General features: G+C 40.8%; 1 protein-coding gene across 2 annotated transcripts in view; it reads left to right on the top strand.

Moving 5' to 3' along the window:
* The first annotated feature begins 301 nt into the window (after positions 1-301).
* The window catches only part of DIP2C (disco interacting protein 2 homolog C), a 472,428-nt gene continuing 459,873 nt past the window's right edge, over positions 302-12,856 (top strand). For both annotated transcript variants that reach the window (XM_065397990.1, XM_065397991.1), the window contains exon 1: positions 302-386. In XM_065397990.1, coding sequence (XP_065254062.1) covers positions 302-386 — 85 coding nt within the window. The remainder of the gene's footprint in view (positions 387-12,856) is intronic.

Raw genomic sequence — 12,856 nt, forward strand, 5'->3', positions numbered from 1 at the left:
GGGGTCGGGCTAGACCGAGCCGCGGGGCCCAGGAGCTGCAAGCTGCAGGCGGCGGCGGTGGCGGCCATGGCGGGGCTCCCCTGAAGGAAGCGGCGAGGGAGGAGGAGGAGGCGAGGAGAAATCTCTGCATTCCCTCCACCCCATCCCTGCGCGCGGACTCCCCGTCCGCCTCCCTCCTGTATGCACCGCTGAGACCGCGCGAGGACTCTGGCATCCACCGCAAGCCCCCCACGTTCCCCCCTTTTCTGTTGCAAACAAAGAGAAGAGAGAGGAGGGGAGAGAAAATCTCCTTGGCTCGAGTATGGCGGACCGCAGCCTTGAGAGCATGTCCCTGCCTCTGGAGGTGAGAGCCAGGCTGGCTGAGCTGGAGCTGGAATTATCGGAAGGTAAATGATTTGTGATCGTCCCCCTAATTTCCACCCCAGCCTCGCCCGCCGGGAGACCCGAGGGGACCCAGCCCCGGGGCTGTCTGCAGCTCCAAGGTGGTGGGAGCAGTAGGCTAGGAGGAGAACTGGGGAGTGGGGGGAGTGACGCTTCAATAGGGGGGTTCCCTAGATGGTTGATTGTCTCTACTGCAGTGTGTAACCTCTAGTCCCCAGCTTTGTGTCCTCATCTCCTGTGTGTATTTTCCATGGTACAATTGTTTCCTGTGAGTGTCAGTTTCTCTTGGTATGTGACACAGGCTAAGGAATGGGTGGGGGGAAATCCCACAGAACATTGGGTTGATTTTTCCTCTTTCTCCTTGTGACTCTTGATGAGGAATTTGCTGCATTTTCAATTTCTCGGGAAACTGGTTTATTTAATTTTTTTTGTGGTTGCTTTTATTTTCTCACTAATGCCTGATGGCGCCTGTTGTCTCTTTTTTTTCTGCCCCTTCCCCCCACTACCTTTTTCTGAGGCTGTGTAATTTTTTTTCTGACTGTAAATTCCTCCTCCTCCTCGCTGCCTCTCCTGCCACAGTGCTGGTGGAGATGGAAGAGGGGGCTTTGGCAGCAGGATTTGCTGCTCCAGTGTTGCATGTTTTATTACGGAAGATGGAAAAATCGTAAGGGCTGGGCTTGCAGGGATTCCTGTCCTGCCAAGAAAATGCAGTATTACAAAAATCTGCTATGTACTTTGTTACAAACCTATTTGAATATATCCAGGGACTGGCGGTAAAGTCCATGCAGCTGAGTCAACATTTAAATCAGTTGCAACAAAATAATAATATATAGGAAGGTTTATTAAAAAAACAGGTTAATTATTTCTTTAGGGGAAACAAGGATTTTACATTAAAAATGTTTAAACGACTTTTCTGTTTAATTGCGAGCTTGGGATCATTCTCCGGTTTGGTCTGTTTGGATGCTCCACGGATTCCCTGGATGGGAAAGATGTCAGTGTAATTCTCATATTATTATTGTTCCTCTGATTTGGAGGATAAGCTGAAGAGACTAAACCCTCCACCCAGCGTGTCTCTCGCTTCACATTTTGATGTGTGTCAGATTGGGTTAAGTAACGAGATGTACCGAATGATTATTTTGTATCAGGATTACTTATTAGTTGGCTACTAACGAGTTCATGTGTTCAAATGTCACACTAAATCTATAATTTGTATCTAATATATTCCTCTCTGGGGAAGAGAGTGAGACTATTTCTATATCATAACGCTAGAGTTTGCTGTGTCCAGGAGTAAAATTCTGCTGATGGTTGGTTGGTCCCTCTCTCTTATCAAAGACAATTAACGTTCATCCACCTCTGAAAGGCTGTTAGAATGACGCTTAACAGAAGGGGGAAAAATAACCCAGCATGTCCCAAATTAGTCGTTGGAATAGCTCAATATATCTAACTTCATTTTTTGTAACGGTTTTAGAAGGGCTTGTTGCCAGAAAGTAAAATGCACTCATGCCAATTTCCACAGCAGGGAGGAGCTGATGTTGACATTGTATTTTCCTTTTAACGCTTTCAGGGTGAAGAGGAGAATGAGCTACTGGGATTGCTTGTGGCTCTGTGCATTGCTCTGAGTCCTGTAGCTTTTTTCAGTGCCCTGAAATCTTGAAATAAAGGAGACTAAAAAGCGAGATTGTCTTATTGCAACCTACTGTGCATTGATTGGCCCTTATCTGTGCTAATAGGGCCAGGAAAAGCGGACTGTTTATACTAGAGTATGCCTGATACCCAGCATTCTGGCTGCAAGTAGAGATGCTGTTGAGTTCATATACAGTACGATCTAAATATCAACAGTATAGTAATGAAAACAAATTTAATATATACTGTATTTTCAGCATGCTATAATCAATCTGAATATAGCTTCCCTAAGAATGATATATTTCTATGGTAAAGAACACAGCATAATCCAGTAATGTATTGAGGAAGTAGGATATGGTTAGCCATTAGACATTTGTACACACATTAATTCAGCTTCATCCCTGGTGTAATTATTTACTTCATTGGAGTTCCGGCAGGTGTGAACTTAGCCCACTAACAATATCTCTTTCTTTGTGCCACTGCACCCAACTCCTAGTGGACAGTATGGCCAGTGTCTTCAAAACATTGGCACCTATATTTTGGAACTCTAAATACCTGAATGGTTTAATACTTTTTTTGGGGGGGAGGGGAGACCGAGCACCATTGAAGTGACTTCACTTAAATGAGTGTCTAAATGAAGTAAATCTAATGGTGATTGCAGGTGCTCAGCACCTCTGAAAATTAAGCCAGTCATTTGTTAACTTTAGGCATCGACATTTGAAATTTTTGGCCTATGCCCATAATTTCCCAAGGTAGATATATCTCTACCTACAATATGATCACTAATTTTAGAAGCTGAAGTTGTAGATATCTAAGATTGGTAATGTGCTTACCGCGCTAGCACAGTATTTTAAATGGTTTTCAGAGCAATTTTGCATTGCTAGGCCCTGATCCCACAAACATTTGTGGGTACTTAATTTTGCTACTTTGAACAGTTCCATTGAAATCAATGGCACTGCTCACAATAGTAAAGTTAAGCATATGCATCATATGCTTGCAGGATCAGGGTCTTGGTATGTGTTGCAGTTATGATATGATAGTGTGTCTGTATATTAAGGCCCAGTTTCAGGAAACTCGGGAGAGCAAACAGATTCAGGACAGCACTTAAGCACTTGCAGAAAGTTATGCATGTTCTTAAGTCCTGTGAAAGTTAATGGGACTTAGAGATGAGCTTAGTTTAAAGCATTTGCTTCCTGAATGAGGGCTTACGGAAGAAAACTGTTGTAGAGATGTTGATTGTGTGAAATGATTTATTGCATTGCTTATGCTTATATGTTTTAGTGTGTCTGTCCAGCAACACCGTGTTGACACATCCACAAGCTGTGTGTCTTATAACTGTAAGTTGTACCAGTGCATTCTGGGACTCCTGGTGCATCTGTCCCATAGTGCAAAACACACTTGTGGGCACCAGAGGCTTTTGGGCAACTTCCAGATGAAAATTGCTGCATTTTGGAAAGGAGTGAGCCATTGACTGATTGTTTGTGGTTTCTTATTCTAGAGCTAAATACTTCTCAGGTGTTGTAATCAGCTTGTACAAATGATGGGCTCAATCCTGCAAGTATTTATGCATGTGCAGAACTTCATACGTATTAGTAGTCTCACTGGAGAGCAGTGCTGTGTCACAGGCACACAGGACACTGTATGGGTCTTACAACCTCAGTGTCTTTCAGCTTGTTTTTTTTGGGGGGTAAGAGGGGGGCAGCAATATATTTTCACTTACAAAGAGATTCTGATCTTCTTGCTTAAGCTGGGTAGTGCCTGACTTCATGCAAAATCTCATTGAATTCAGTGGTCAGGGTAACCACACTACTTGCCAGGTAACCACACGACCTGCCCCATAACCAGTTAGGGTATGATGTGACATGTATGGGACAAGGTAAGGTAGTGTCCTATAATTTTTGTCCAAATCTTGAGGCTGACTTGCATTGCTTTGCGAGGAGGAGATGTACATTCTGAAAGTGTTGAATTTGTAGGGCTCATGTTGTGATTGTCAGGGAAGATTGACCAAACTTCTGCAGCAATCCTTGTCTACATTTCCACTGGTGACAGGCTTACCTCTGGTGAAGTCTGAAAATAATTATTTTAAAAAAAAAATACAATTGTTAAAGGGTTTTAAAATGTAGTATGGGTGTAAATTCAGTTAACCATTTTCAGATCATGTTACTTTTCTTAATATGATTTAAAAGTTGGTGTGGCCAGAGTCTCAAGAACCTAAGCAAAAATCTGCAAAAACCTTATAGTGTATGTCTTCAGTCTAAATCCATGTGAGTTGGTGAAATATGTATGTGTGTACTGTAAATTCATCACCTGAGGAGTAAAGTCCACTTTCATGTTAAGTGTTGAGGTGTAATTTTATGTTCAGTTTAAGGCATTATTATATACTTTACCATGAAGTTTTCCCTTAATGTTGGAGCAGGGAGAAATGTTAGAAATGTTACAATGTATCTCTGAAAATATAGAAATGCAAAACAATAGTTTGTGAAGGTGTTTTAGGTAAGTAGTGGGTCTTCTATCATCCAGTTCAATATTCTCTAAGATGTTTGGCATTTGTATGAGTGTGTGTGCATGTACACTGGCAGATTACCTGCTTGCTCTGAAGCTCTGTAGTAGTTTCCACTGTCTGTACTGGTGCTTGCATAGCTGATGAACTGTAGCTCTTCTGGGCTGATGCAATCAGCATCTCACTTCACAGTGTAGTTCTTTAAGGCTGTTTGCAATTTTATGAGCCTTTAGTTTTCTAACCCTGTATAATTTTTTTACTGGATGGAATTAGATGAATCATCTTATTTTCTACTAACTGAACATCTGATGTAATAGTAATAAAAGTGTTTTGTAAATGTCTTTGCATTAGAAAATATCAAAATTAAAAGACTCATCCATTTCTTAAAAGCTCCTACCAATTAGAAAGATTTGCTGTAGAAATACTTCTTTCTTTTTTTGTCTTAATTTAAGGATACACAAGATTACATTGCCCTTTAAATTACTTTCTGATCCTAAATTAATTGGGAAAAGATGCTTTACATTTCTTCCATTATTTTATCCAAGTGTCGGATAACCTTGTAGAAACACTTAAGGAACCACAGATGCCATATGGAAAATGTGAAAGACATCCTGTTCAGAAATTATTCTCACTATATGCTGTATATGTTAATTTCTTTCCTCCTTCATTTTAAGAATATGAGGCATAGAGTTTTTTGTGTATGAACCTTTCCCAAAAGAATATTTTTCATAAAATGTCAGCAGAGGGTCTGGACACACATTCACCTAATTAATTTGGCCCTCAGTTTTAGTTATGTCCATTGGCCCCATTATGTGCATTAATGTTTGGATTTATTGCGTTGTTGTTTGGCCCAGGTTGCAAATTAATTTATTGGTTCTAGGGCTCTGTGTGCCCCACCCCCATCTCTTCTTTTTGTGTCTGTTACTATGCAGTGTTTTCTTCAGGATAGGAAAGCAAGGGCCTCATACACTACTAGAATCATACAGTCAGCAAAAATACAAGTGCTTTCAGAAGGGAGATGTAGCTGGCAGGGTCTACCATGGAAACTAAAAGCAGCAAACCTGCATGTCTGGATATACTCATCGGGTTGGGGCCAGGGAACTTTAGTTCCTATAGTTAGTACTTAAGCGTGATGTTAGCCAGCTTACCCTGTACCAGCATAGCAGGGTTAAGACTGTGGAAACCTGAATAACTACCATACCTGTATGAATTTGGGAACACGGTAATGCTTTTGCTTCAATTCATTCTTCAACAGATGGTACTCTAGCAAATGGGTACAACCAACCTGTCCAGTGGGATCTAAAGAAACTTTTTTTTCCTTTAAGGTGAAGCTCTTGTCATCAGTTGTGCTGGACAGGGCCCTGGTTTGAGAGCGAGAGCAAGAGAGCTGATTGATTGTTTTATAAATGCAGCCAGATTCGCTCATGAGTTAACGCTCTCATTTAAAGCAAGGGAATCAGAGCTTTAATATTTGTTACATTTGTAGTTATTTGGCTTTGCTCTGATATCTGAACTCAAGACCTTTAGTGGATGGTGATGCATCACAAGGATTTCCTAATGGCACTAGTGTGCCTTGGCTACTCGTTTATTTGAAATGCATTTTAATGTCTTGTAAAACATACTATGCATATTCCAAGGATTTCCCCAAAGTAGCTCTCCTGAAAGTATGCTCTAAATACACCATTATTTGAGGTTGCTATTGAGCAACGTTTATGGCAAAGCGTTACACTTGATAGATCATTCAGATGATCAGTACTGTGTTACACAACAGAGACACCATTGCTTCTCTTCTCAAGGACGTGTGAAAATTGCCTCGGGGCATCAGTTTTGTTGGTAAAGCAGCCAGCCAGCAATTTATTTCTAACAAGAATAAATGGAGTGAGGGCCTGGCCTTTCTGACACTACATGTTGCCTATCTCTTGTTCTACTGCACAGTCCAGCGGGTAAAAGCCTAATATTACTTTCCCTTGCCAAACTATACAACTTCATGCATATTGTTATTCAAAATAAATAACTAAATATGGAGATATACCTATCTCATAGAACTGGAAGGGACCCTGAAAGGTCATTGAGTCCAGCCCCCTGCCTTCACTAGCAGGACCAAGTACTGATTTTTGCCCTAGATCCCTAAGTGGCCCCCCTGAAGGATTGAACTCACAATCCTGGGTTTAGCAGGCCAATGCTCAAACCACTGAGCTATCCCTCCCCCCACTATATGATACCTTTATGCTATAAGAAGATAGTCTAGCCCACATCTAAAAATATTCTTCCATATTTTGGAGTGCGCTGTCACATTTAGATTTAAACAGTCTTTACCCCGGTAACTCCATTTACTCCTTCATATAAAGGGAAGCACAGATTAAACTTCCCTTTAATTTTTTTCAGAAAAATGATTATTAAAAAAATCTCATTCTATATAAAACACAGGTATAATGGGAATGGAGAGCAGTAGAAAGATAAGTGTCTCTCCATAGGGGAGGGAGAGAGGGAGGCAGGCCTAGTCTACACATACAAATTAGATTGAGTTAGCTACAGTGCTCAGGGCTGTGAAAAGCAACAGAGGGTCCTGTGGCACCTTTAAGACTAACAGAAGTATTGGGAGCATAAGCTTTCGTGGGTAAGAACCTCACTTCTTCAGATGCCCACGAAAGCTTATGCTCCCAATACTTCTGTTAGTCTTAAAGGTGCCACAGGACCCTCTGTTGCTTTTTACAGATTCAGACTAACACGGCTACCCCTCTGATACAGGGCTGTGAAGTTTCACATCCTGAGTGCTGTAGTTTGGTTGACCTAACCCCAATGTAGAGCACAGCTGGGTTGATGGAAGAATATTTCCGCTGACCTAGCTACCACCTCTGGGAGAAGTGGATCATCTACATCAATGGAAAAACCCCTTCTTTGGTTGTAGGAAGTGTCTGCGCTACAGCGGCACACTTCTAGTGTAGACATAGCCAGAGAATCCTAAATGTACTGTATCCCTTCTGTACTTAAAATCCACTGACTTAATAAGTTTTATAAGAGGATATTTGTATAAAGCATCAAGCAGGACTTTTTTTTTTAAATAACTGCATTAATTCTTCAACAACTGTCAGACAAGATGACTCACTGCTGTATAAGAATTCACCACAGTACATAGCAGATTTGACATAAACTCTTAATCCTTGTGAAATTTTGCATGTATATTTCCCACCTCCTCTGTGGGTGAGCTCTTGTCTATGCTGAAGTCCTGATGATCCCACTCTGCCCCCCTTCCTAAAGACCAGTTTTGGTGTCCCCAGTCATCTAGCTGAGGACGGGATGTGGCCCACTGTCCAGAGCTCATAAACAGTGTTCTGTAACTGTCTAGAAAGGTCACTCTTGTAATGTTTCCTTTCTTTCCTCAACTCATGAGGCTGAGATTGGTGCATTTCCAGTCCCCTGCTGTCCTGTGCAGTGTTTATTTCTGTCTCCTTCTTATGTTATTAAAGTAAGTATATGCTGAAAATCTAAGTCTTGGTTTCACATAATACCACTTGACTTGGTGATGCAAATCAGAGAATTGCTTATTTTAGGGTTGTGCAACTCAGTCAAATGAGTTTTACAGTAATGTTAACTAGAGCTTCTAATTGCTTGATCAAGTTTTCAGTACCACTACTAAGTACATCCTTAAAAAACTATGAAATAGATTGGGGCACATTATCCTCTGCTGCAGTAAAGCACAGAGGGGCAACTCATCTTGAGGAATTCCCTGCAAATTGTTCCCTGAGGCAAGAGGTGCTTGGAAGGCCACAACATTAAGAGGATCTATGTTGCTTTGAACTGGAGTCTCCTGAGGCTTCTCAGTAGCAGCTGTAGAGGAGACCCAGAAGGAGTTAATGCAGTTCTAAGTACAAATGGGAGAATTTTAGACGGGGAGGTTTGCAGAGAATGGTGCTGAAGCATGGCCAGTTCTTGATTCCTAATCTTCTTTCTCTTCCTCTAAGCCTGGTGGAGTTCTAGCAGAGCGGCTTCTGCAGGATGCAAGGGGGGGTGGGAGGAGTGTGCCATGGAGATGGCACTCCTGCACCCCCTTTTTGCAAGGGCAGTGAGAGAACTAGGCCATCTAAGAAGCAATACTTGAGTTGCTTGACTTGGTCAACACTTAGATCACGTATATACAATAATATAGTTACCATAACTTTCATACATTGGTGTCTAAATCTGGATACACTGATCAGCAGTAAGTATCCAGGTGTGGAACTGGGCGCCCAAATGTACAGTAAAAATTTAAAATTAGGCCCTATGTGTTAACTGCTCGCAGGGACCTCTTTTACTTTTTTTTTTTTTTTTTTTTTTTTAAATCATCCTACCTTGGGCAGTTTGAGTAAAGCCAACAAGAAAGCTGACTACCAGAGCGATTCTAATATGAAAAGAAAGAGCCATTGTGAAGAGTTGTTGTATGTTACTAGCACTAATAATCAAGGATTAGTTGAAAAGTGCAGAAATTATTCCTAGGGATGATAGACTACATGATGTTTCATTTCTAGAAAGCAGTATCAAGTATGGGTCTACTCTTGGGGCTTGTGGGGCCATGAATCCAGATATTTGTATGACTGAATAGGTAGGGCAGTAGCTAAGGAGGGAAAGAAGGGAAAATTAAAATATTGGTTGTTCTGAAACATAAATAAAATTGTAATATGAGGATCTGTCTGGTCCTGTTGCAATATATATGTCTTGTGACTTGCTATCTGGAGTCAGGCAACATATTATACCTGATCTAAGTTAATGATGACATCAGACATTTCTTTTTTCAAACATATTTTGACTACGTATGTAAATCAAAACTAAAAATATTAACAGATCCATCCAGTTTCTTATATTAAAAGGAAAATTTTTGTGAAAAATGTGTCCCCCTTCTTTGGCTGAAAGAATTTGAATTCAGAAAGTTTTCAGCCAGCTCCACTGGAAATGTCAAAGTGTTGGTAATGGAACACTGTGTTTTACTTCTAGATCACTGGCTCAAAGGCTGCCTAGACTGGCAGAGGTTGAAAGTTTTTGGTTGGCTTTATGACCCATGTGAAGTAAATTGACAGTCTTGTTCCTAGTGCACAGATGTCCACACCACAGAAAACAACTTTGTTGCTAGGATCTTTTTATTTAGCAATCCCTGCAGAAAGCCCAAGACTGAATGCACATAGCAGCTGAACTATCTTTTCATTGCCAAAAGTGGCCCTTTTAGGTTAAAGATGCAGTTCATTGGCAGGATGATGTGAGGAAGTTTTCACTTCTCTTGTCTATTTTGTACCTGTTTAGTGACCAAATGGAGGAAATTGGTCTTGAGGAATATAAATCTGGTATGTGTATTAGCACAAATTCACTTAATGTTTTTGAAAAGATTAAAAAATCATATAATTGTTACAGCTTTTTCATAACTCTGTCTACTTTCTAACTACACTTACATAAGTAATTTTTCAGTTTGTAGTTTTAGACCTTGAAATCACAGCAAATAATTAATAGTTTAACACCTTTTTCTGGCCATGAGTTTGTGAAACACATTGATTCACAATTCAGATTCCACTTAAAGATACTGTGCATGGATCAACAATTTTCATGGCTATTGCTCATTATTTTCTTGATACGCTGATGTTTCATTCTCCCACTACTGTCTTCAAGCTAGACTGCCACACTGTCGTCATTGCAAGCAAATCCGAGGAAAATTGGGATCTTATACGCTCTCTTTTCCCCTTGCTGAGTGGAATGTGATTCAGATAAATAGCTAATATTTTGATGAAGCGTCTGCACAAATAAAACCAGACTGCACTGTGGTGACATGTGAGCAGTTCCATTTTGCTAAAGAATCTTAAAATGAAAATTGCAATTCAAATGCTGTTATAGCTGTCTTTTAACAGATGTCTGAAGATGAACAAACAGCACTTATCTAGTGAAATGGCAAAATGCAGAGACTTAGGGATCTATCTTGCTACCATTGACATCAGTGGCAAAACTTCCATTGATTTCTAAGGGGGCAGGAGTAGCTCCTTATTCTATACAACATGATTAAATAGACTGAAGATGTAAACAAACCATTGCAAAATGCACACACCTTTTTTTGAGTGTAAAAATCTAGGGGTTAGCTTTATTTCCTTGGAGGCAGAAAAATATATTACATTGCTGGGCTGTTGGAGTGAATCTTAGTGCTAAGTGATAAAATAACAGATTGGCAACATTTTTAATTGGCTCAGTGTTATAATAGAGTAGGTTGGTTTGTTGTGAGGAGCAGCAACAAAAGTGGTTAGCAGGAATTTTATTCCCTCATTTTATTGTGGTATAAAATTGTATTGGAACTTATGTTTCTACTGATGATATGTTTGATCTCTCTGTGTGTCAACTACAAGCCTCAAGAGTTGGTTTCTGTGTGTAATATCTGCACAATGAAATTCTCTCCAGTTTTGCATAAAAGTGGTGCAGTAGTTTGAGAGTAAGACCCTTACTATGGTTGTCAGAAGTCCTGGGTTCAAGTGTTGTATGTCTGCTTTAATTGGAAGCTGCACTCTATTTTGGAAAGTGTTTACTCAGAAAAGAAGTTTGGAGTCACGGTGGATAACACAGGCAGTCAGTGTTAAGCTGGTTATGTGGCCAAGAGATCAAATGCAATCTTTGGATGTATAATCAAGGGAATACTGAGAAGAAATAGGGAGGTGTTATGATCACTTTATACAACCTTAGTGAGAGCGTTACTGGTACTGTGTCCGATTCTGATGTCCATACTTTAAGAAGGATTTTGGCAAATTGAAAATGGTTCAGAAAAGAGCTACAAGAATAAAGAAAGGCCTGGAAAACCTGCTTTACAGGGTACGTCTATGCTGAAATAAAAGATGGGGGTGCCAGAGCCCCAAAACTGCTCCAGAGCAGTTTTACAGCCTCACAATCTATGCCCCAGGAGCCCAAGTTAGCTGACCTGGGACAGCTGTGGGGGTTTAATGGCTGTATAGACATACCCACAATGAGAAACCAAAGAAGCTCAATCTATTTAGCTTAACAAAGAAAAGGTTAAGAGGTGACTTTATGTACTAAGAGTAACATATTTGGGGGAAAGATTTCTGATAGGAGAGGGCTCATTTACCTAGTAGACAAAGGCATAACGAGATCTAGTAGCTGGAAGCTGAAGCTAGACTTATTCAGATTAGAAATAAGGCACACATTTTTAATAGGGTAATTAACCATTGAAGCAACATACCTAGGGATGTGATGGATTCGCTGTCACTTGAAATCTGTAAATCAAGACTTGATGTCTTTCTAAAAGATGTACTGTAGCTCAACCAGAAGTAATGGGCTTGACGCAGGAATTGCTTGTTGAAATTCTATGACCTGTTTTATCCAGAAGGTCAGACCATATGGTCATAATGGGTGGTTCTGGCCTTAAAATCTATGAATATATGAATAAAAGTCCCAGCACAAAAGTAACTTGAGATGTCTCCCTTCCCCTCCCATCTTGTGCAATGTGGAGTCTGTTTTAAAATTTGAAAAGACACAAACCTTCATACATTTTTAATTTATCAAAGTATCTTTTTAAAAACAACCTGCTGCCCCTCAAATTGGGGTTAGGTGACATTTACATTTTTTTTGTCAACTGTTATGAGTGGTATAGTTCATATCCATGTCCTCTTGGTAATTTTAAATACTGGTATTACAGCTGAGTGCTTAAGGTTTTACTGGTTCTTGCTAGTTTACAAATGATCAGTTAATGTCTATATGCAATAACTTTAAAAAAAAAATCTGTATCCGCACCATAAATATCTATACACTCTACAGGTTGACAGGATATTAAATACAGTTGGGTCAATAATATGGATTTCAAAAACACCCTTAGTACGTACTTACCCTATAGATCAGGGATCGGCGACCTTTGGCATGTGGCCCATCAGGGAAATCCGCTGGTGGGCCGGGCAGGTTTGTTTATCTGCAGCGTCCGCAGGTTCGGCCGATGGCAGCTCCCACTGGCCGCAGTTTGCGTTCCAGGCCAATGGGGGCTGCGGGAAGTGGCGTGGGCCGAGGGATGTGCTGGCTGCTGCTTCCCCCATTGGCCTGGAACAGCAAACCGCAGCCAGTGGGAGCTGTGATCGGCCAAACCTGCAGACACAGCAGGTAAGCAAACCGCCCCGGCCTGCCAGCAGATTTCCCTGACGGGCCGTGTGCCACAGGTTGACGATCCCTGCTATATATTGTAATGACTAATTCAGAAAAAGAACTAGATAAATTCATGAAGGATAGGTCCATCAATGGCTATTAGCCAGGATGGGCAGGGATGGTGTCCCTAGTCTCTGTTTGCCAGAAGCTGGGAATGGGCGACAAGGAATGGATTACTTGATGATTACCTGTTCTGCTCATTCCCTC

The sequence above is a fragment of the Emys orbicularis genome, chromosome 2, assembly GCF_028017835.1.
Source record: "Emys orbicularis isolate rEmyOrb1 chromosome 2, rEmyOrb1.hap1, whole genome shotgun sequence".
Classification (NCBI taxonomy): Eukaryota; Metazoa; Chordata; order Testudines; family Emydidae; genus Emys; species Emys orbicularis.